Below are 25,431 nucleotides of genomic sequence, written 5' to 3' on the forward strand. Positions count from 1 at the left end.
GGGGCTTGGGGCAGGTTCATAATAGGACACAAGCTTGCCCAGGTCGGTCCCCAACAAAACTGGGACCGGCAGTTGGTCCAGGACCCCAACAACCTTCTCTTGAACCCCCACCCCCCAATCGATGGACACCCGAGCCTGGGGAATGCGAGAAAGAGTGCCCCCCACTCCAGTGAGGGTAAGGTATTTGTCAGGGAGGATATTTTCCGTCGGGACCAGGTGCGCACGCACCAGGGTGACATCCGCTCCAGTGTCGCGGAAACCGGTAACAAGCTGGTCGTTCACTGTAACCAGCTGGTGGTTGCTCGTAGCGGAGTGGATCCCTCTCCCACCTGCGAACATGACGTTGTTGGGTGCTCCCGGCTGGGGTGCGCTGGCTGGCGGCAGTTGCCGTGGGCGAGGTGTAGGTGGTGCAGGAGCTGGCGCTGTCTGCCTCCGCTCCGGGCAGTTAAACTTCATGTGTCCGGGCTTGCGGCAAAAGTGACAGGTGATGCCCTCTGTTACTGCAGGCCTGGACGCAGCAGCTGCGCTGGAGGGCCTCTGGGGCGCACGGCTCACAGAGGTAGGAGAGTCTGCAAAATTGTGGGACTGACCTCCTCTCCAGCTAGATGGGGCAGTCCTGCGGGTCTCCGGCACCCTGGTCGTTGCAAAGGTCTCAGCGAGGTCTGCAGCGACCGTCGCTGACGCCGGTCGGCGCTCCAGCACAAACTGGCGTACATCAGCCGGGCAAATGTTCAGAAACTGCTCCAGGACGATTAAGTCCTCCAGGACACCGTAAGACCCTTTAGTGAGGCCTAGCGTCCACTGGCGGAGTGTGGTGAGCAGACTGCTGACCACATCTTGATAAGAATCAGTAGATTTTTTCTGCCAGGACCTGAACCTTTTCCGGTAGGCTTCTGGCGTCAGCTGGTACTTAGTGATTATAGCCTCCTTTATAGCGGTATAATCATTGTCCTTTTCCACAGGCAGCTCTGAGAAAGCATCAAGCGCTTTGTAGCGCAGCAAGGGTGTCAGATGTCTGGCCCACTGGTCTTGGGACAGACGATACTGACGGCAGGCCTTTTCAAAAGACCTCAAAAACAAGTCAATGTCAGTGTCTTTTTCGATAATAGCAAATTTAAATTTTGCACTTACTGGAGCGGCAGTCCCTTCAGCAGGGAGGCTGGGCGTTGAACTCCGGCTGGCTTGCTGCATTTTCGCCATGTTCAGCTCATGCTGTCGTCTCTCCCGCGCCTCTGCAGATTGGCGTTCCTCTCGCTTTTGCTCCGCCATGTACTGCAGGTACTTGTCCACATCAGTTTCCATCAGCTTTTGCAATGCCTGCTGCATTACTGGATCAACATAACTGGACAGTCCAGTACTGGCCGGTTCCAGGCGAGTACTTTCAGGGGTTCTGGGGTCGGGGATCACACTGACAGCCTCCTGCGTATCTGTTGCCGCATTGCCCGCGGGTTGCTCAACCTCGGTACGCACAGGATCTTCAGTCTCTGGTTCCCCTCGACTTGCGTTAGATGAGCCGGTGTCCTCCACAGTGGACACCTCCAGCGTCCGCAGATTCTGGCTATCCCATCGGTACAAGTCCGTTATCAGGTCCTGCTGTTTCTTGCCGCGGATGTCCATGCCTCTCGCCTCGCACAGACTCTGCAGGTCGGATAGGACCATGACCTTGTAATTCCCGGACATTTCCATGCCAAATAAAAGAAAACTTAGGGGAGGGGTACTGGTTACACAGTCTCTCTGTATATATGAAAAATATATTGCACTCAGTCACTACCAACGAATTAGTTCGTTTCTCGATAGGGCTAATTCGATAGCCCTACCTGAGATACTATCAGCACACACAGATCCCAAACGCTGCCGACCACTGTCACAAGAGCCCACTGGCCGTGAACACGCAAAACCGTCCGATCCGATTCTAGCACACAGATTGAGAGCTATGGACGCAATCTGCGTAGAATTGGCGGAGTTTGAGCGTCACGACGCAGTAGGGAGCCTGTGAGGTTACGAAAATACACTTTTACTCCAACCCAGGGGTAGATTTGCCACCATCTCTGTTTTCTATCAGCCCAGAGAAAACTGCTAACTGGCTATAGACCTGTGAAACAAACAACCGGTTAAAACTGTGCAATTCCTATCTATCTATCAAAACAGTAGCGTCCCTTCGGAAGTTTAGGTCTCGTCTGTGTATACTGAATAGAAGGTTCTACTGAGAGGTAAAGACCTTTTAAAAAAGCCTTTATTTGTTACAATATAAATAATTAATATATACAGACAATCGTGAACAATTAAACGATGAGAGACAGTGATAACACAGTACATAAAAGAAAAAGGGATAAAAAGAACGAATACTTATGATTCTGTGGAAAGTCCGTTCGGGAAAAGACAAAGTTCCTTTGTTGCAGTTAGTTCGCAATATGGCCGAACCACATGGCCGTTGCTCCGCCTGCAAGATGGCCACTGCTATTTCCCCAAGCAGTGGCAGTCTTTTCGGTATGATGGAAAGTGGGGGAATTGGCTGGGGGTCCTCATGCAATCAGTTTTGAGCACTGACATTTCTGGGCGGAGTCTCAAGCTCAGCCCAGGGGCGTGTCAGGCAGTGAGTTCTCAGGGGAGGAACTTCCAGCCATCCACAAAATATGTCCAATTTCATACCCCGCCGGGGTTTTGTCGCACATGCAAACCGATTTCATATTCAGATTGGGCTGAGAATACACGTTCATAGGACATCAAACTTGCAATATTTGGGGCGCACGGGGACCCCATTATTCATATCTCAGCCCCTGCTCGGGTTACCTGGCTATGTCTAGTATCACCATATTCTACAGAATTAGGGAAACAAAATTATGTAATTTTCATATTCCTCCCATGGATGGTATTTGCAAAATGTGACAAAGTTATCAACACCATGCATTCCATACTCAGTTTATTCGGTGCCGTCAAGACTGGGAGGAATGTAGGTGTCAATAGACCTCATGCTGTGCTAGCTTCCCCTGTTGAATAGACTCTGTTGGTATTTCAGCTCTGCCCAATTAGCACATTAGTGTCACCAGAGCTTTTCCGGGAGCCTTAACAGGATTTCTTGCTAAACCAGGTTGCTTTAGCCATATGCTAACGCAGGCCCATTCAGCCCTCATGGCAAAAGGGGGGGGGGGGAAGGCAGGAAGGAAAAACTTCTATTTTAAAAATAAAGAATGTCAGTTTTCCGATCACGGTTGCAATCGGACACTCGGCCGCGAATCCTCGGACGACTGGGCGTCGCCCGGCGTCACAGGTGCCAGTAGTGGTGGTAAAGGATTATTGATTTATCTAGTCAGTGCACTACTAGGACCAGCAGACTGGTCTCCAACAGCTAACTTGTGCTCTGGACACACAGAACAACAATACAACAACAAGAAAAACAATGTACCAGCCCTAAGAAGGGCTATTATTAGCTGTTCAGGACACTGTGGTAGCAGCAAGAATCTGCACTGAAGAACAGAGCACAGGCCTAACTAACTGTCAGCAGCACACTCTCCCTGATCTGCCTAGCACAGATGCCAAACACAGGCCATGTGTCTGCTGACTCTGGGGTGAGGACTCAATTTTTGGCTTATAATGTATAGGGGATGGGTCAAACGTCATATGTTCATGAACCGAGGCGAATGCGAAGAGCCGATATTTGCCGGGAACTGTCCTCCGGCAAACAGTTCAGGCCATCTCTAGTGCCTAATCCAGGCATGGGCAAACTCGGCCCTCCAGCTGTTACGGAACTACAAGTCCCACAATGCATTTGCCTTTATGAGTCAGGACTGTGGCTGTCAGACTCCTACAATGCATTGTGGTACTTGTAGTTCCTTAACAGCTGGAGGGCCAAGTTTGCCCATGCCTGGCCTATTCCTATGGCTGGATGGTGTAATGGTTAAGGGCTCTGCCTCTGACACAGGAGACCAGGGTTCAAATCTTGGCTCTGCCCGTTAAGTAAGCCAGCACCTATTCAGTAGGAGACCTTAGGCAAGTCTCCCTAACACTGCTACTGCCTATAGAGCGCGTCCTAGTGGCTGAAGCTCTGGCGCTTTGAGTCTGCCAGGAGAAAAGCGTAATATAAGTGTTATTTGTCTTGTCTTGTCTTATGACTCCCCTTTGGTGATGCCAAACCCTAAGACCCACCTGGTGCCTAACCCTAAGACTCTCCCCCCAGGTGGTCCCTAACCCTGGGTTCACCTAAACCTACCCCTCCAGGTGCACCAGGAGGTACCTGATTAGGGGCAATGACAGTACATTTCAGCGGCCGATAGCATCACAGGCACCGGGGGCTTGTGTAAATCCTAATTGCGGCATTGTAATGTCACAATCAAGATTTCCGCTATCAGGTGCTTAAATGTACTATCATTGCCACTAATCAGGGGCCTCTCTGGGTCAAAACTTACCTTCCTTGCCGCACATTGCGGCCATTATAAAAGACACGATTTGCGTCAAAGAAGGTAAATTTTGGTGCCGCCATGCACCCAAATTTCCTTCCTTTGCTGCAAATCACAGCTTTTACCGTAGGTGTCTATGGCGGCACTGTTTTTTTCCGTAAGGGCTCCTGCAACCTTTTTACCTGATTCGTGTGAGGAGGCCTGAAAAGTGGGAAGGGTGGTACAAAGGTGATCTTTTCCTTGAAAGGTCCAAAATTGAACATCATTTCAGTGCATATATCCCTGAAAGTGGTGATTATATTGACACGCAGATTTCATTAAAAATAACATTTTGCACGTTTCCAAAATTGTAACAGATACAGTTTAATGTAAATTGAGACAAATTATTTGAAAGAAGAACTGGATGATGACAGTGTATTATTGGTTATTACAATTGTTTATACATTTTATTTGATTAAATTGGTATTCATTTTAATTCACTGTCAGTTTTTTTATATTATATTTTATTACAGTATAATTTAAGTTGATTGATTGATTTAATATTGTGTTGTGCAAAATGGCATTCGCATTGTAGCAATATTTGTGTGTAAATTTGACAGTAGTATAAATATAACAATATTACAATATCTTATAGGCTGGTGTCGTGATGGGTTCAGACTGCTATAAAAATGTATTGAAGGTAAGAAAAGAATTTCAATTTACCACTGATCCATGTTATGTCCTGTTCATGTTGTGCTGTGTAAAGAAATCTTGTACTATTTTGCCAGAGTTACTGTGTTCCTTTCTATACATTTATCTCAAAAGTTTAAATTAAATTGCTACCATATTGCCTTAACTTTGAAGCTGGGCAGCTAGTTAAGAGAATTTAGCCCCAATGAAAATATTTTACCTTCCTATTGTGGTGGTTATCAGGGATATTGTAAAAATCATAACTTTGCCCTCTAGAGTTACTTCAGCTAGTAATACAAAGTACAGAATGCAGAGCTGGAATGCTTATCAGCAGTGCTCCTCTAAAGGTGGCCATACACTTACAGATTTGCAGCAGATTTGACCATCAGATAGATTTCTGTCAGATGTCTGTCAAGTCCAATCTAACAGGAATCTATCTGATGTGTGCCACACACTAGGATCAGATTTCCAACAGATTTCAGAATGAAATCTATTGGAAATCGATCTAAATGGATTATTGGACTATTAGATCCAATGCAACTGTATGGGCCATTGATCTGCTGTCAGCAGCAGATTGACCTAGATTTTCCATCCTGTTAGATAGATCAAATCAATCGAAATCAGCCACAAATCGGCCGCAAATCGATCGAATGGGGAATTTAAAAGAATCGATTTCTGATCAATTGTGTATGGGCCCCTTAAGTCTGTCTGCTGCAGAGCTAATAACTACCTCCATTAAGGTCTCGCACGGCCCCTTGTAAACTTGTGCATCTAATTGAGAGTGGTGATGTCACCACAAAAGCCCCCCCCCCCCCCCCTCTCAGGCTGTTAAAACAGTGCGAAAGATTTGGGCGCAGCTGGCGCCACTATAGGCTGTAATAGGAATTACGGCTAAAGCTTTGCTCAGGGAGTAATTTGTGCACCGCCAAAAGACGGAGCTCAAATTACTTTTAAAACACTGTAATGCAGCCGTCAGCAATAGCTGGAAGCCGAATTACATAATTCCCCCATTATCCATGGCGGCCTGGAGGGGGAATAGTAATTAGCGCCGCTGGGACTTGTGCAGGAGCAGGGTAAGCCGTATGTCTGCTTTATCCTGCGCCCAAATCTCAAGGCGGCATGTTCATAGGTATGCTTCCCAGGACAAGTAGTAAAACTGTTGTATAAAAAATGTATTAGATTTGCACTACGGACTACTAAAGGTTTGATCTATCAACACAGACAAAGCTTCAAGAAATCTGGAATAGTTGCCCAAAACAACCAATATGATTTAAGTTAAAAGTAATGCAACAGATGTTTTAATAGGTTTCCTTGTGCAATGACTATATGTTTGCTTTAGTGTCCTTTGCACCAGATAAATCAGACTATCATTTCCAAAGCAAGGATTTAAAGTGTTGAATCATTTCTAAGGTGTACTGAGTGGAAAACAGGCTACTACTTGTATTCTCTTTTAGAAATGCTATTTATAAAAAAAGAGGACCTAAACTTATCCATGGGAGAGAAGGAAAACAGAGAGAAACCCATTCTGTTTGTATTTAGAAATAACAGGCTGTCCAATTCTCCCTCATCTGCTAGTTATAAATCACTGTACTTTGATCTGTCAGCCCTGTCTGATCTGTGCCTTGGTGTGCCCTTCAGACAGGCTGTATGTAAACACACTAAATGTGTAGGAGTTTTTATTAACAATTAAAAGTTATACTCACAAACATGAGTGATAAAAATCGCATCTCAGCGGACTGCCAGCCGCTTGCCTCTGCAGTGGGGGATGACGCGCTGTGGCCAGCAGCGCGGTTTCCGATGACTGGGAATCCTCTCACTGGTGGGTGGGCGTCACTGGAGTGTCAATCGGCGGGGGGGGGGGGGGAGGTGTGGGTTCCCATGGGACTATGTCTTGGGGACCAAGGGGAGGAGAAATAGGATGGAATGGGAAAGGGAAAATTGTTGTAAATACAATGTGGGGGAACCTACTATGGACCATGCCTATTATACGGTATACTCACCACCCTCATCTAGTGTACATTTCTGCTATTATTGAGTGAGCTGGAGGGAAAAAGGGGACAAGGCGACCTTTAGAGCGACGCTATAAGTTCCTCCCCACAGGCGTGAGACGTCATCTGACGAAGGCGCTGAGCGCCGAAACGCGTAATGACGTCACACGCCGATTGACACTCCAGCGACGCCCACCCACCAGTGAGAGGATTCCCAGTCATCGGAAACCGCGCTGCTGGCCACAGCGCGTCATCCCCCACTGCGGGGTCAAGCAGCTGGCAGTCCGCTGAGATGCGATTTTTATCACTCATGTTTGTGAGTATAACTTTTAATTGTTAATAAAAACTCCTACACATTTAATGCACTATGGCGCGCTTCATCTTCTTTTAGTACTTTTGCCAAATCACCCTTGTCGGAGCGCTGCGGGGTGCTGAATGTGAAAGGAGAGCCATCCTTTGAGTGTACAGCAGTTACGTGGAGCGCAGGATATCTTCGTGCTTGTATGTAAACACAGGAGGTTAACCCTATATGTGCTTCCAAGAAACCAGAACGTAACTACAAATCAGCGACTCTGGGGAGCTCTGAAAGCAACAACAACAAAGAAATGTTTTCTGTAAAGGTTATTATGCTGTTGCTCATCTCTTAAAACAGATAAGAAGTCCTGGGTTCAGGTCCGCTTTAAGCTGTCCTGCTGTTTTCCTGTTGATAATATTTTGTTGCCCATTGAGCTTGAATGAGCATGCTGATGAGATGTTCTGCCTACACTGAGGGCCCTTTTCCACCAGCGCGTTTGCGCTGGCTGAATCGCAAAACCGCAAAACGCTAGCGATTTTACAATCGCTACGGTTTGCTTTTTAACATAGGAATCGCGGTAGGTCATTTCCACTACCGCGATTCGCTTTTGTCGGGAACGCGAACGCGCGGCGGAGCGATAATTGCCGCGATTTTGCTATGCAGTGCATAGCATAGCAAAATCGCGGCCGCAAACGTCGGGGGAATCGCCGGTTTTGCGATTCAGCAATCGCTAGCGTTCAGCATGAACGCTAGCGATTGCAGGTGGAAAAGGGCCCTGACTGTAAGCTTTTCACAAGTGTCTTGCTCAGAAATGACTGAAGCCAAGGCATTGGCATGAGAGCAGGGGCGTAGAAATAGCCATAGCAGCCATAACAGCTGCTATGGGGCCCTGGAGAATAGGGGGCCCAGTGGGTACTTAATGTATTCACCATTAATTAACTTGTGTTTCTCCTCCCTCTGAATTTGTGTCAGTGCCCATAAACTATGTGCAGTGTTAATTGCATGAAAATGTAAATTGCCCAATTAACTTGTATCCATAGGATGGGGGCAGGTGGCATTCCTTAGGTGCCTACATCTGAGGGCCCCATGATCTCTAGCTACGCCACTGCATGAGAGACAGAAAAACGATATTTTAAGAAGAAATCAAGAACCCAGATTCCACATGCCTCTCACTACTGCTTCCCAAATGGCTGGGTTGAGTCCTCTGTGAACATGACAGCTTTGATGGAGATATGTTTAATTGATGTTATGAAAGTCAGATGAAATATACAGAAAAAAAGAATGCAAAACTGATCAGGAAAGATTAGGTGTCATATAAATCATTAACAGTGGCGTAGCTACAAGCCTCGGGCCCCAATGCAGAAATTTGGGCACCCCCATCCTACATTAAATAGCCAGGAGTAGGTGCCTCCAGTATAAGTAGCCAGGAAAAGGTACATTGGAATAGATAGTCAGGAATAGGTACCTCAGTATAGATATCCAGGGATAGATACCTCAGTATAGATAGTCAGGAATAAGTACCTCAGTATAGATAGCCAGGGATAGATACATCAGTATAGATAGTCAGGAATAGGTACCTCAGTATAGATAGCCAGGGATAGGTACCTCAGTATAGATATCCAGGGATAGATACATCAGTATAGATAGTCAGGAATAGGTACCTCAGTATAGATAGCCAGGGAAAGGTACTTCAGTATAGATATCCAGGGATAGATACCTCAGTACAGATAGCCAGGGATAGATACCTTAGTATAGATAGTCAGGGATAGGTACCTCAGTATAGATGGCCAGGGATAAGTATAGATAGCCAGGGATAGATACCTCAGTATAGATCGTCAGGAATAGGTACCTCAGTATAGATAGCCAGGGATAGATGCCTCAGTGTAGATCGTCAGGAATAGGTACCTCAGTATAGATAGCCAGGGATAGATGCCTTAGTATAGATCGTCAGGAATAGGTACCTCAGTATAGATAGCCAGGGATAGATACCTCAGTATAGATAGCCAGGGATAGATACCTCAGTATAGATAGCCAGAGATAGGTACCTCAGTATAGATAGCCAGGGATAGGTACCTCAGTATAGATCATTAGGAATAGGTATCCCAGTATAAATAGCCAGGGATAGATGCCTCAGTATAGATAGTCAGGAATAGGTACCTCAGTATAGATAGCAAGGGAAAGATGCCTCAGTATAGATAGTTAGGAATAGGTACCTCAGTATAGATAGCCAGGGATAGATGCCTCAGTATAGATAGTCAGGGATAGATTCCTCAGTATAGATAGCCAGGGATAGATAACTCAGTATAGATAGCCAGGGATAGATGCCTCAGTATAGATAGCCAGGGATAGATGCCTCAGTATAGATAGTCAGTAATAGGTACCTCAGTATAGATAGCCAGGGATAGGTACCTCAGTATAGATAGCCAGGGATAGGTACCTCAGTATAGATAGCCAGGGATAGATACCTCAGTATAGATAGCCAGGAATAGGTACCTCAGTATAGATAGCCAGGGATAGATACCTCAGTATAGATAGCCAGGGATAGATACCTCAGTATAGATAGCCAGGGATAGGTACCTCAGTATAGATAGCCAGGGATAGATACCTTAGTATAGATAGCCAGAGATAGATACCTCAGTATAGATAGCCAGGGATAGATGCCTCAGTATAGATAGCCAGGGATAGATGCCTCAGTGTAGATCGTCAGGAATATTTCTCCTCCCTCTGACTTTGTGTCAGTGCCCATAAACTATGTGCAGTGTTAATTGCATGAAAATGTAAATTGCCTAATTAACTTATATCCATAGGATAGGAGCAGGTGGCATTCCTTAGGTGCCTACATCTGAGGGCCCCATGATCTCTAGCTACGCCACTGCATGAGAGACAGAAAAACAATATTTTAAGAAGAAATCAAGAACCCAGATTCCACATGCCTCTCACTACTGCTTCCCAAATGGCTGGGTTGAGTCCTCTGTGAACATGACAGCTTTGATGGAGATATGTTTAATTGATGTTATGAAAGTCAGATGAAATATACAGAAAAAAAGAATGCAAAACTGATCAGGAAAGATTAGGTGTCATATAAATCATTAACAGTGGCGTAGCTACAAGCCTCGGGCCCCAATGCAGAAATTTGGGCACCCCCATCCTACATTAATAGCCAGGAGTAGGTGCCTCCAGTATAAGTAGCCAGGAAAAGGTACATTGGAATAGATAGTCAGGAATAGATACCTCAGTATAGATATCCAGGGATAGATACCTCAGTATAGATAGTCAGGAATAAGTACCTCAGTATAGATAGCCAGGGATAGATACATCAGTTTAGATAGTCAGGAATAAGTACCTCAGTATAGATAGCCAGGGATAGATACCTCAGTATAGATAGTCAGGGATAGATACCTCAGTATAGATAGTCAGGAATAAGTACCTCAGTATAGATAGCCAGGGATAGATACATCAGTATAGATAGTCAGGATTAGATGCCTCAGTATAGATAGCCAGGGATAGGTACCTCAGTATAGATAGCCAGGGATAGGTACCTCAGTATAGATATCCAGGGATAGATACCTCAGTATAGATAGTCAGGAATAGGTACCTCAGTATAGATAGCCAGGCAGTGCAGTTTCTAGGTCAAATTGCTCCCAGGGCGAGGGTCAAAAAATACGCCCCCCCCCAGTACAGGTGGTGATGCCACTTGCTGGCTTCCAGACTCCCTCAGCCAATGCCGGATTAGTATTTTTCACTACCCAAGGCCTCACTGACCACCCCACCTAAGACCTAAGGTCCATGTACATGGTTGACCAATATTGCTCTTTACGTATATTCATTAGGTTGTCAGTTTTGGGGAGCAAGGCCCACGAAGGCACACTGCTGAGCTATACTTTCTATTAAATGAATAACGGAGCAGGTGGAAGATACAATTGGCTGGCACAGTGTCTGGGAATGTACAAGCACAATCGGCTTATTTGTTATTAGCCATTTAACGATTTACCAACGTTGTGAGTAAACTATAAACATGGCAAATTCTCAACCAGACTGCTTCCTCTAGCATGCTATGGGAGGGCCGGCATATGTGAAAAGCAGCAATTTTACAGGAATATGCTTTGGGAGGGGGGGGGGGGGGTGCGCTGCATTAGGAATGTATGGAACACAGCAGTGTGTCACAGAAGAATGCTGTGGCAGCAGTGTATCACAGCTATGCGTGGAGGTGGCAGCAGTGTATCACAGCTATGCGTGGAGGTAACAGCCTGTTGCAGGAATGGGCGGGAGCCATAGGTGGTAAAGGAAAACAGTATCTGACACTGACTGAAAAGGTTAGCTTTGGGAAACATATCAAAATAGGGGCACAGCTTGGAAGAATCGATCTGCCAGGAAATCGGGTGTAAATAAGCAGAAATGGGAAAAAGGAAGGATGTCTACTACAGAGAGGAGATAGCATGTAGCACTACAGACTACACAACACATACATAAACATATGACTATGGTAGGAATTATATTGTGAGCCCCTCTGAGGGGACAGTGTAGCTGAGACTTGGATTTATGGGGAGCAACAGTCTGAATGCAATAGGATGAGGTGTGAAGTAGCAGTTTGGTATTGATGTTTGGAGGTAAACGCTTTAAAAAAAAAGTACAGAAGGAGTTTACACTTTCTTAAAGAGACCCTGTATTAAAAAAAAAACATCCCCTGGGGGGTACTTACCTCAGGAGGGGAAGCCTCAGGGTCCCAATGAGGCTTCACCCTCCCAGTAGCTGCAGGCAATCCAGCGCTGGCTCCCCCGAAGCGTCCCACAATCCTCCCTGGTGCTGTTGCAGCTCTCAGAACAAAAATAGCCGATTCCAGTTGGGTCCGCTCTACTGGGCAGGAGCAGGAGAGATACGTAAAGAGAGCACTTCCTCTTCCGCAGACTGGCTAAACTAACGGGACTCGATACCGGAGCTGAAGGCAGCGGAGGACGGCGGCATGGGAGTGTTCTGTGCTCATGAGGCTGGAGGAAGCCCCGGGTATGTATAAAACGGTAAGTGTGACTGATCTCTAGTACATTTTAAAAAGAGAACTCTAGGTGGGTTTTAAGAATGCCATTAGGACACAGAGGCTGGTTCTGCATACAATGACCAGCCTCTGTTACTATGCTGTGCCCCCCAGGCCCCCCCTGCGCTCTGCTGTCCCCCAGAAATCAAACCAACATACTAGCGACATGCAGCGTGTCGCTAGCAGGCTGTTTACCTCTGAGTGTCTGTCACCACCGCTCCCCGCCTCCTCTATAGCACAGATCCCCGCCTCCGTAAGCTGATTGTAAGGAAGGGACGCAGACAGGGAGCAGCGCTATAGAGGCAGGGGAATGGTGGTGACAGGCACTAAGAGGTAAACAGCCTGCTAGCGACACGCTGCATGTCGCTAGCACGGCGGTTTGATTTCTGGGGGACAGCAGAGAGCAGGGGGTGCCTGGGGGTACACAGTACAGTAACAGAGGCTGGCCATTGTATGCAGAACCAGCCTCTGTGTCCTAATGGCATTCTTAAAACCCATCTCGGGTTCTCTTTATAAACAGCCAGAAGGAGAAGCTGCCACAGTTATAAAGGGTGTCAGATTATGCAGCTGCACTCTCTGGTCAAACAAAGTGAAATTAAATCTTCCCAGCTCACTGCCTGTGCGCTCCCATAGTCCTCACTACTACAAACTGTAAGCCCTGTGCACACAGAAACACCTCCTCACTGAGCTGAGACAGTGACTTACAAGAGAGAGGAATGCCCATCTATCACTATCAGGGCCGGATTTGTACTTTTCACCGCCCAAGGCCAATTATACCGTCTGTTTGGTTGTTATCTCTGTGTTCCCCAATGAGAATTCTACTTACTTTCCATCATTGGATGTCAGTTGTCACAGACAATGACTATTTTAGTAATATGCGTATAGATTATAAATTATGTTTTCCTTAAGAACTTTTATGTTATGTTTGCTATCTCATTAATGATGGGACCATTGTGTCACTATGAGAGTTAGGCTGAAGTGTACCTGCAGGATAGAGCTTACAGGTCTTGCAGGGACGACACAAGTACAGGACAGGGAGTTTGAAAATTAAATCTGTCCTTGTAGATAGATAGAATAGCTTTATTGCCCCTCACTGAGCCACCCCTAAATTTCTGGTGCCCTAGGCCATGGCCTATGTGGCCTTGCCAGAAATCCGGCCCTGATCACTATAGCTGTGGGGGAATCTCATATACCAAACTTCTTGACCCACAACTTCAGTTCATCCATCTCTCCTGTGTGCTGTGTGACATAAAAAGCACCCCTACCTGATGCAATACATTAAAAAAAAAATTCTCAGTCAATCCATTTCCTCCTACAAAATTAATCTTCCCCACTAAAGTTCACCTGGTGGGAGTGAGAGTACATACAAGTTACTCTCATCGTTCTGGATTTCCTTACTAGCACTCCTTCAGACTCTCAGTACTCTAATGTGCTCTGCAATGTGAGTGGGATGTTCTGGAAACAAGCACAATAGCCTTGTGATTCCTCTCTGCTGCAGCTCTATATTGTTCCCCTGCTGATATCCTCCCTCTCCTCTGTGCAGAGGTCTCAGCAGCTGCTTCACAAATACCTGATGGGATGAACACTTTTCCCCCTCAAGGGCTGGGGCGGTACTTCCCTTCCTCTGATTGCTGCGTGGTAGCAGAGGAGCTGGGTCACATAATCGACCATCTTCCTCTTATTTCCTCTTCCTCCTCTCCTGCTCTGCTCAGTCTGACACTTTCTCCTCATTCAGCGCCCCCTTGCTCCAACCTCCCGCACTGCGCTCAGTGCAGTTGCACGCCCTGCACGGCCCAAGAAACGGCAGTGTAGCCAGGGATAGATGCCTCAGTATAGATCGTCAGGAATAGGTACCTCAGTATAGATAGCCAGGGATAGATGCCTTAGTATAGATCGTCAGGAATAGGTACCTCGGTATAGATAGCCAGGGATAGATACCTCAGTATAGATAGCCAGGGATAGATACCTCAGTATAGACAGCCAGGGATAGGTACCTCAGTATAGATAGCCAGGGATAGATACCTCAGTATAGATAGCCAGGGATAGATACCTCAGTATAGATAGCCAGGGATAGATGCCTCAGTATAGATAGCCAGGGATAGATGCCTCAGTATAGATAGTCAGTAATAGGTACCTCAGTATAGATAGCCAGGGATAGGTACCTCAGTATAGATAGCCAGGGATAGGTACCTCAGTATAGATAGCCAGGGATAGATACCTCAGTATAGATAGCCAGGGATAGGTACCTCAGTATAGATAGCCAGGGATAGATACCTCAGTATAGATAGCCAGGGATAGATACCTCAGTATAGATAGCCAGGGATAGATACCTCAGTATAGATAGCCAGGGATAGATACCTCAGTATAGATAGTCAGGGATAGGTGCCTCAGTATAGATAGCCAGGGATAGATACCTTAGTATAGATAGCCAGAGATAGATACCTCAGTATAGATAGCCAGGAATAGGTACCTCAGTATAGATAGCCAGGGATAGATGCCTCAGTGTAGATCGTCAGGAATATTTCTCCTCCCTCTGACTTTGTGTCAGTGCCCATAAACTATGTGCAGTGTTAATTGCATGAAAATGTAAATTAACCAATTAACTTATATCCATAGGATAGGGGCAGGTGGCATTCCTTAGGTGCCTACATCTGAGGGCCCCATGATCTCTAGCTACGCCACTGCATGAGACAGGGGCGGACATACGGCCGTGCAGGCCGTGCCGCCGCACGAGGGCCCCTGAAGTTCCGTTTTCTTCAGGGGCCCATGGCATTAAGTACTTTTTTTTTTTTTTTTTAATATTTTTTTTTTTTTTATTATTTTATTCCCGGGGGCCCCCCGACTCCTATCCTCCCTCCCTCCCTCACCTCGGGGGCCCCCTCCCGATATGCGCGGCGGGAGAGCGAGCGAGCGGCAAATGCAGGAAGGGCTCTCCAGGCATCCGCTAGAGGCCCAGCCGCTTGGTCTCCAATATGTCTCCAGTTGGAGACATATTGGAGACTCAGCGGCTGGGCCTCTAGCGGATGCCTGGAGAGCCCTGAAGACTTCCTGCATTTGCCGCTCACTCTCCCGCCGCGCATATCGGGAGGGGGCCCCCCGAGGTGAGGAAGGAAGGGAGGGAGGGAGGATAGGAGTCGGGCCCCCCACCCGGATAGCTACCCACCCGGCTACCTACCCACCCGGCTACCTACCTACCCACCCGACTATCTAACCACCCACCAGGCTTCCTACCTACCTACCCACCCGGCTACCTACCCACCCACCAGGCTTCCTACCTAACCACCCACCCAACTACCTAACCACCCACCCGGCTACCTACCCACCCGGCTACCTACCCACCCACCAGGCTTCCTACCTAACCACCCACTCAACTACCTAACCACCCACCCGGCTACCTACCCACCCGGCTACCTACCTACCTACCCGGCTACCTACCTAACCACCCACCCGGCTACCTACCTAACCACCCACCCGGCTACCTACCGGGCTAGTTACCAACCCACCCACCAGGCTACCTACCCACCCACCCGGCTACCCGGCTACCTACCTAACCACCCACCCGGCTACCTACCTAACCACCCACCTGGCTACCTACCTAACCACCCACCCGGCTACCTACCGGGCTAGTTACCAACCCACCCACCAGGTTACCTACCCACCCACCAGGCTACCTACCTACCCACCCACCAGGCTACCTACCCACCCACCAGGCTTCCTACCTACCCACCCGGCTACCTACCTACCCACCCGGCTACCTACCCACCCACCAGGCTTCCTACCTACCCACCCGGCTACCTACCTAACCACCCACCCAGCTACCTACCTACCCACCCACCCGGCTACCCACCCACCAGGCTTCCTACCTAACCACCCACCCGGCTACCTACCTAACCACCCACCCGGCTACCTACCGGGCTAGTTACCAGCCCACCCACCAGGCTACCTACCCACCCACCCGGCTACCCACGCACCCACCAGGCTACCTACCTACCCACCCACCGGGCTACCTACCTACCTACCGGGCTAGTTACCCACCCACCAGGCTACCTACCCACCCGGCTACCTACCCACCCACCCACCAGGCTACCAACCCACCCACTCAACCAGGCTACCAACCCACCCACCCACTCACCCACCCACTAGGCTACCTATCCACCCAACCACCCATGGGAGCTGCGCGCCGGATGGAGGCTGGGACAGGAGGTCTGCTGCTGCAGGTGAGTAAATGTTTTTGTTTTATTTATATTAGCAGGTGTATGTTCTGGGCAGGTCTGCCACATGATTGCATGTATTTTCTTCGCAAATCTGCCGACATGATTGCATGTATTTTCTGGGCATATCTGCCGACATGATTGCACGTATTTTCTGGGCATATCTGCCGACTTGTTTGCACGTATTTTCTGGGCATATCTGCCGACTTGATTGCATGTATTTTCTGGGCATATCTGCCGACTTGTTTGCACGTATTTTCTGGGCATATCTGCCGACTTGTTTGCACGTATTTTCTGGGCATATCTGCCGACTTGATTGCACGTATTTTCTGGGCATATCTGCCGACTTGATTGCACGTATTTTCTGGGCATATCTGCCGACTTGATTGCACATATTTTCTGGGCATATCTGCCGACATGATTGCACGTATTTTCTGGGCATATCTGCCGACATGATTGCACGTATTTTCTGGGCATATATGTGTATTTTCTTGAGAAAACCTGCACAATTATGTGAATTTTCTGGGGAAAGGGTCACCAAAACTTGGGCCCACTGTCTTTGCGTTGCACTTTTCAAGGGAACCTGAGGTGAGAATAATATTGAGGCTGCCATATTTCTCTCCTTTTAAGCAATACCAGTGCGTACATTTGAATACGGCGCTGGTAGACTTGGGCGCAGGATCCAGCTGTTAAATGGCTGGTCCTGCTTCTGCACAAGTCCGGGGCGTTTTAATTACTATTCCCCCTCCAGGCCGACATGGATAGTGGGGGAATGAAATAATTCGGCTTCCAGCGATTGCTGGAGGCCGAATTATTGTGTTTTTTAAACAACTTCGGCTCCGTCTTCTGACGGAGCCGACCTTCCTCACTGAGCGCCGCTATAGACTGATTCCCATTACAGTCTATGGCGGCGCTGGCTGCGCCCAAAGCTAGCAGCGCTGAAAAGCACTGCTCCGATACCAGTTGCCTGGCTGCCGTGCTGGTCCTCTGCCTCTTATTCTTTCAACCATAGACCCTGAACAAGCATGCAGCAGGTCAGGGGTTTCTGACAATATTGTCAGAACTGAGAAGATTAGCTGCATGCTTGTTGCTGGTGTAATTCAGTTTATTACTGCAGCCAAATAGATCAGCAGGGCCGCCAGGCAACTAGTATTGTTTAAAAGGAAATAAACCCTCACCCCGGGTTCGCTTTAAGTTACAGTTAGCTCCGCCCTCATCCGGTCATTGCCACGCCCATTTTTTTGCCGCGGCGCTATGCGCCGCAGGTTCTGTCCACTAATTTTTGCCGCGGCGCGCTTGGTTGTAGCCACGCCCATATTTTGCCGCGGCGCGCTATGCGCGCCGCAGGTCATAGGGGGCCCACAATTACAATTTTGCACAGGGGCCCACTGCTGGCTGTGTCCGCCACTGGCATGAGAGACAGAAAAACAATATTTTAAGAAGAAATCAAGAACCCAGATTCCACATGCCTCTCACTACTGCTTCCCAAATGGCTGGGTTGAGTCCTCTGTGAACATGACAGCTTTGATGGAGATATGTTTAATTGATGTTATGAAAGTCAGATGAAATATACAGAAAAAAAGAATGCAAAACTGATCAGGAAAGATTAGGTGTCATATAAATCATTAACAGTGGCGTAGCTACAAGCCTCGGGCCCCAATGCAGAAATTTGGGCACCCCCATCCTACATTAATAGCAGGTGCCTCCAGTATAAGTAGCCAGGAAAAGGTACATTGGAATAGATAGTCAGGAATAGATACCTCAGTATAGATATCCAGGGATAGATACCTCAGTATAGATAGTCAGGAATAAGTACCTCAGTATAGATAGCCAGGGATAGATACATCAGTATAGATAGTCAGGAATAGGTACCTCAGTATAGATAGCCAGGGATAGGTACCTCAGTATAGATATCCAGGCATAGATACCTCAGTATAGATAGTCAGGAATAGGTACCTCAGTATAGATAGCCAGGGATAGATGCCTCAGTATAGATCGTCAGGAATAGGTACCTCAGTATAGATAGCCAGGGATAGATGCCTCAGTATAGATCGTCAGGAATAGGTACCTCGGTATAGATAGCCAGGGATAGGTACCTCAGTATAGATAGCCAGGGATAGATACCTCAGTATAGACAGCCAGGGATAGGTACCTCAGTATAGATAGCCAGGGATAGATACCTCAGTATAGATAGCCAGGGATAGATACCTCAGTATAGATAGCCAGGGATAGATACCTCAGTATAGATAGCCAGGGATAGATACCTCAGTATAGATAGCCAGGGATAGATACCTCAGTATAGATAGCCAGGGATAGATACCTCAGTATAGATAGCCAGGTATAGGTACCTCAGTATAGATAGCCAGGGATAGATGCCTCAGTAAAGATCGTCAGGAATAGGTACCTCAGTATAGATAGCCAGGGTAGATGCCTCAGTATAGATAGTCAGGAATAGGTACCTCAGTATAGATAGCCAGGGATAGATACCTTAGTATAGATAGTCAGGGATAGATGCCTCAGTATAGATAGCCAGGGATAGATACCTCAGTATAGATAATCAGGACTAGGTACCTCAGTATAGATAGCCAGAGATAGATACCTCAGTATAGATAGCCAGGGATAGATACCTCAGTATAGATAGCCAGGGATAGGTACCTCAGTATAGATAGCCAGGGATAGATGCCTCAGTATAGATCGTCAGGAATAGGTACCTCAGTATAAATAGCCAGGGATAGATGCCTCAGTATAGATAGTCAGGAATAGGTACCTCAGTATAGATAGCAAGGGAAAGATGCCTCAGTATAGATAGTCAGGAATAGGTACCTCAGTATAGATAGCCAGGGATAGATGCCTCAGTATAGATAGTCAGGGATAGATGCCCCAGTATAGATAGCCAGGGATAGATACCTCAGTATAGATAGCCAGGGATAGATGCCTCAGTATAGATAGCCAGTGATAGGTACCTCAGTATAGATAGTCAGTAATAGGTACCTCAGTATAGATAGCCAGGGATAGGTACCTCAGTATAGATAGCCAGGGATAGATACCTCAGTATAGATAGCCAGGGATAGATACCTCAGTATAGATAGCCAGGGATAGATACCTCAGTATAGATAGCCAGGGATAGATACCTCAGTATAGATAGCCAGGGATAGATACCTCAGTATAGATAGCCAGGGATAGATACCTCAGTATAGATAGCCAGGGATAGGTACCTCAGTAAAGATAGCCAGGGATAGATACCTTTAGTATAGATAGTCAGGGATAGGTACCTCAGTATAGATAGCCAGGGATAGATACCTTAGTATAGATAGCCAGAGATAGATACCTCAGTATAGATAGCCAGGATTAGGTACCTCAGTATAGATAGCCAGGGATAGATGCCTCAGTGTAGATCGTCAGGAATAGGTACCTCAGTATAGATGGCCAGGGATAGATGCCTCAATATAGATCGTCAGGAATAGGTACCTCAGTATAGATAGCTAGGGATAGATGCCTCAGTATAGTCAGGAATAGGTACCTCAGTATAGATAGCCAGGGATAGATGCCTCAGTATAGATAGTCAGGGATAGATGCCTCAGTATAGATAGCCAGGGATAGATACCTTAGTATAGATAGCCAGGGATAGGTACCTCAGTATAGAAAGCCAGGGATAGATGCCTCAGTATAGATCGTCAGGGATAGGTTCCTCAGTATAGATAGCCAGGGATAGATACCTTAGTATAGATAGCCAGAGATAGATACCTCAGTAAAGATAGCCAGGAATAGGTACCTCAGTATAGATAGCCAGGGATAGATGCCTCAGTATAGATAGTCAGGAATAGTTACCTCAGTATAGATAGCCAGGGATAGATGCCTCAGTATAGATAGTCAGGGATAGATGCCTCAGTATAGATAGCCAGGGATAGATACCTCACTATAGATAGCCAGGAATAGATGCCTCAGTATAGATAGCCAGGGATATATGCCTCAGTATAGATAGTCAGTAATAGGTACCTCAGTATAGATAGCCAGGGATAGATACCTCAGTATAGATAGTCAGGAATAGGTACCTCAGTATAGATAGCCAGGGATAGATGCCTCAGTATAGATAGTCAGGAATAGGTACCTTAGTATAGATAGCCAGGGATAGATGCCTCAGTATAGATAGTCAGGGATAGATGCCTCAGTATAGATAGTCAGGAATAGGTACCTCGGTATAGATAGCCAGGGATAGATACCTCAGTATAGATAGTCAGGAATAGGTACCCCAGTATAGATAGCCAGGGATAGATGCTTCAGTATAGATAGTCAGGAATAGTTACCTCAGTATTGATAGCCAGGGATAGATGCCTCAGTATAGATAGTCAGGGATAGATGCCTCAGTATAGATAGCCAGGGATAGATAACTCACTATAGATAGCCAGGAATAGATGCCTCAGTATAGATAGCCAGGGATATATGCCTCAGTATAGATAGTCAGTAATAGGTACCTCAGTATAGATAGCCAGGGATAGATACCTCAGTATAGATAGTCAGGAATAGGTACCTCAGTATAGATAGCCAGGGATAGATGCCTCAGTATAGATAGTCAGGAATAGGTAACTCAGTATAGATAGCAAGGGAAAGATGCCTCAGTATAGATAGTCAGGAATAGGTACCTCAGTATAGATAGCCAGGGATAGATGCCTCAGTATAGATAGTCAGGGATAGATGCCCCAGTATAGATAGCCAGGGATAGATACCTCAGTATAGATAGCCAGGGATAGATGCCTCAGTATAGATAGCCAGTGATAGGTACCTCAGTATAGATAGTCAGTAATAGGTACCTCAGTATAGATAGCCAGGGATAGGTACCTCAGTATAGATAGCCAGGGATAGATACCTCAGTATAGATAGCCAGGGATAGATACCTCAGTATAGATAGCCAGGGATAGATACCTCAGTATAGATAGCCAGGGATAGATACCTCAGTATAGATAGCCAGGGATAGATACCTCAGTATAGATAGCCAGGGATAGATACCTCAGTATAGATAGCCAGGGATAGGTACCTCAGTAAAGATAGCCAGGGATAGATACCTTTAGTATAGATAGTCAGGGATAGGTACCTCAGTATAGATAGCCAGGGATAGATACCTTAGTATAGATAGCCAGAGATAGATACCTCAGTATAGATAGCCAGGATTAGGTACCTCAGTATAGATAGCCAGGGATAGATGCCTCAGTGTAGATCGTCAGGAATAGGTACCTCAGTATAGATGGCCAGGGATAGATGCCTCAATATAGATCGTCAGGAATAGGTACCTCAGTATAGATAGCTAGGGATAGATGCCTCAGTATAGTCAGGAATAGGTACCTCAGTATAGATAGCCAGGGATAGATGCCTCAGTATAGATAGTCAGGGATAGATGCCTCAGTATAGATAGCCAGGGATAGATACCTTAGTATAGATAGCCAGGGATAGGTACCTCAGTATAGAAAGCCAGGGATAGATGCCTCAGTATAGATCGTCAGGGATAGGTTCCTCAGTATAGATAGCCAGGGATAGATACCTTAGTATAGATAGCCAGAGATAGATACCTCAGTAAAGATAGCCAGGAATAGGTACCTCAGTATAGATAGCCAGGGATAGATGCCTCAGTATAGATAGTCAGGAATAGTTACCTCAGTATAGATAGCCAGGGATAGATGCCTCAGTATAGATAGTCAGGGATAGATGCCTCAGTATAGATAGCCAGGGATAGATACCTCACTATAGATAGCCAGGAATAGATGCCTCAGTATAGATAGCCAGGGATATATGCCTCAGTATAGATAGTCAGTAATAGGTACCTCAGTATAGATAGCCAGGGATAGATACCTCAGTATAGATAGTCAGGAATAGGTACCTCAGTATAGATAGCCAGGGATAGATGCCTCAGTATAGATAGTCAGGAATAGGTACCTTAGTATAGATAGCCAGGGATAGATGCCTCAGTATAGATAGTCAGGGATAGATGCCTCAGTATAGATAGTCAGGAATAGGTACCTCAGTATAGATAGCCAGGGATAGATACCTCAGTATAGATAGTCAGGAATAGGTACCCCAGTATAGATAGCCAGGGATAGATGCTTCAGTATAGATAGTCAGGAATAGTTACCTCAGTATTGATAGCCAGGGATAGATGCCTCAGTATAGATAGTCAGGGATAGATGCCTCAGTATAGATAGCCAGGGATAGATAACTCACTATAGATAGCCAGGAATAGATGCCTCAGTATAGATAGCCAGGGATATATGCCTCAGTATAGATAGTCAGTAATAGGTACCTCAGTATAGATAGCCAGGGATAGATACCTCAGTATAGATAGTCAGGAATAGGTACCTCAGTATAGATAGCCAGGGATAGATGCCTCAGTATAGATAGTCAGGAATAGGTACCTTAGTATAGATAGCCAGGGATAGATGCCTCAGTATAGATAGTCAGGGATAGATGCCTCAGTATAGATAGTCAGGAATAGGTACCTCAGTATAGATAGCCAGAGATAGATACCTCAGTATAGATAGTCAGGAATAGGTACCTCAGTATAGATAGCCAGGGATAGATACCTCAGTATAGATAGTTAGGAATAGGTACCTCAGTATAGATAGCAATGGATAGATACCTCAGTGTAGACAGTCAGGGATAGGTACCTCAGTATAGATAGGAATAGGTACCTCAGTATAGATAGTAAGGAATAGATACCTCAGTATAGATAGCCAGGAATAGGTACCTCAGTATAGATAGTAAGGAATAGATACCTATAGCCTGGAATAGGTACCTCAGTATAGATAGTAAGGAATAGATACCTCAGTATAGATAGCCAGGGTAGCCAGGCAGAGGGGGGACGCAGCAGCAGGACCAGCAGCGGCTCAGCAGTCATCAGATACTGGGCCTGATTCACAAAGCGGTGCTAACAGTTAGCACGCTGGTGAAAAGCCCTTTATTATGCCTAAACTCAGTTTAGGCATGCTAAGTTTAGGTGTGATAAGTTTAGGTGTGATAAGTTTAGTCATGTTAAGTTTAGGTGTGATAAGTTTAGGCATGATAAGTTTAAGCACCAACTAGGTTAGCACCGCAGTGCACAGCTGATCAAAAGTTTTGCGCTAGCAAAGTTTGGTGCACTTCGCATAGAGTTTAATGGCGCTGCTTTGCGTGCGGGACTTTGCTCGCGATCTAAACTTATCTAAACTTAGCATGCCTAAACTTATCACACCTAAACTTATCACGCCTAAACTTATCACGCCTAAACTGGCTTTTCACCAGCGTGGTGCAATGGTTATCATGCCTAAAGTCTCTAACTGGGTTAGCACCGCTTTGTGAATCGAGCCCACTCACTTGCCATGATCCACGTGCTGCAGCTACAATTTTCTTCCTGTTCTTGTGTTTCATCTCACAGTAAGAGCACCCCCTAGAGGGCACTCTTACTGTGAGATGGAATACAAGAACAGGAAGAAGTTTGCAGCTGCAGCACGTGGATCGAGACAAAGTGAGTATCTGACTCCCTCAGCGGCAGCAGGTGGGGAGAACGAGCGGGCCCCTCAGGGGCCTGGTTGCACAGTGGCTGCTGTGATCGTGTCCCCTACGCCGCTGATGATTAATAAATTTGATGGAGAATAATGTGTTTGTTGGTGGTTTTACATTCACCATACAAATTTGTTTAACGCCTATGTCTATGGCAACAACAAGTAGAAAGGATGACTGGGTCTGAGACGTGGATTTTTGTGCAATTGTAGCAATCATTTATTTCACCATAGTAGCAAAAGACACAATGGGCTCGATTCACAAAGCGGTGCTAACCCAGTTAGAGACTTTAGGGGCCTGATTCACAAAGCGGTGCTAACAGTTAGCACGCTGGTGAAAAGCCCTTTATCATGCCTAAACTCAGTTTAGGCATGATAAGTTTAGGTGTGATAAGTTTAGGTGTGATAAGTTTAGGCATGATAAGTTTAGGTGTGATAAGTTTAGGCATGATAAGTTTAAGCGCCAACTGCGTTAGCACCGCAGTGCACAGCTGATCAAAAGTTTTACGCTAGCAAAGACTGGTGCACTTTGTATAAAGTTGAATGGCGCTGCTTTGCGTGCGGGACTTTGCAAGCGATCTAAACTTATCTAAACTTAGCATGCCTAAACTTATCACACCTAAACTTATCACGCCTAAACTTATCACGCCTAAACTGGCTTTTCACCAGCATGGTGCAATGGTTATCATGCCTAAAGTCTTTTAGGCGTGCTAACTGGGTTAGCACCGCTTTGTGAATCGAGCCCTAGGCGTGATAACCATTGCACCACGCTGGTGAAAAGCCAGTTTAGGTGTGATAAGTTTAGGTGTGATAAGTTTAGGTGTGATAAGTTTAGGCATGCTAAGTTTAGATAAGTGTAGATAGCGTGCAAAGTCCCGCACGCAAAGCAGCGCCATTAAACTCTATGCAAAGTGCACCAGACTTTGCTAGCGCAAAACTTTTGATCAGCTGTGCACTGCGGTGCTAACGCAGTTGGTGCTTAAACTTATCATGCCTAAACTTATCACACCTAAACTTATCACGCCTAAACTTATCACACCTAAACTTATCACACCTAAACTTATCATGCCTAAACTGAGTTTAGGCGTGATAAAGGGCTTTTCACCAGCGTGCTAACTGTTAGCACTGCTTTGTGAATCAGGCCCAATGTTTAGAAACGTTGTGTCTTTTGCTACTATGGGGAAATAAATGATTGCTACTACAATTGCACAAAATCCAGGTTTGAGACCCAGTCATCCTTTCTACTTGCTGTATGTACCTGCACTTAGTTTTGGTGGATCCGGGTGTGAACTGGTGGTCAACTCCTTGGTGCTGAACTTTAG

The 25,431-nt window shown here is 46.4% G+C and overlaps 1 protein-coding gene across 4 annotated transcripts in view; it reads left to right on the forward strand.

Moving 5' to 3' along the window:
- LOC137521024 (uncharacterized) overlaps positions 1 to 25,431 on the forward strand; it is a 177,483-nt gene that overhangs the window by 38,640 nt on the left and 113,412 nt on the right. For all 4 annotated transcript variants that reach the window (XM_068239737.1, XM_068239736.1, XM_068239739.1 and 1 more), the window contains exon 8: positions 5,029 to 5,073. In XM_068239737.1, the coding sequence (XP_068095838.1) occupies positions 5,029 to 5,073 (45 nt within the window). The remainder of the gene's footprint in view (positions 1 to 5,028; positions 5,074 to 25,431) is intronic.

Source organism: Hyperolius riggenbachi, chromosome 6, assembly GCF_040937935.1.
Source record: "Hyperolius riggenbachi isolate aHypRig1 chromosome 6, aHypRig1.pri, whole genome shotgun sequence".
NCBI classification, from domain to species: domain Eukaryota; kingdom Metazoa; phylum Chordata; class Amphibia; order Anura; family Hyperoliidae; genus Hyperolius; species Hyperolius riggenbachi.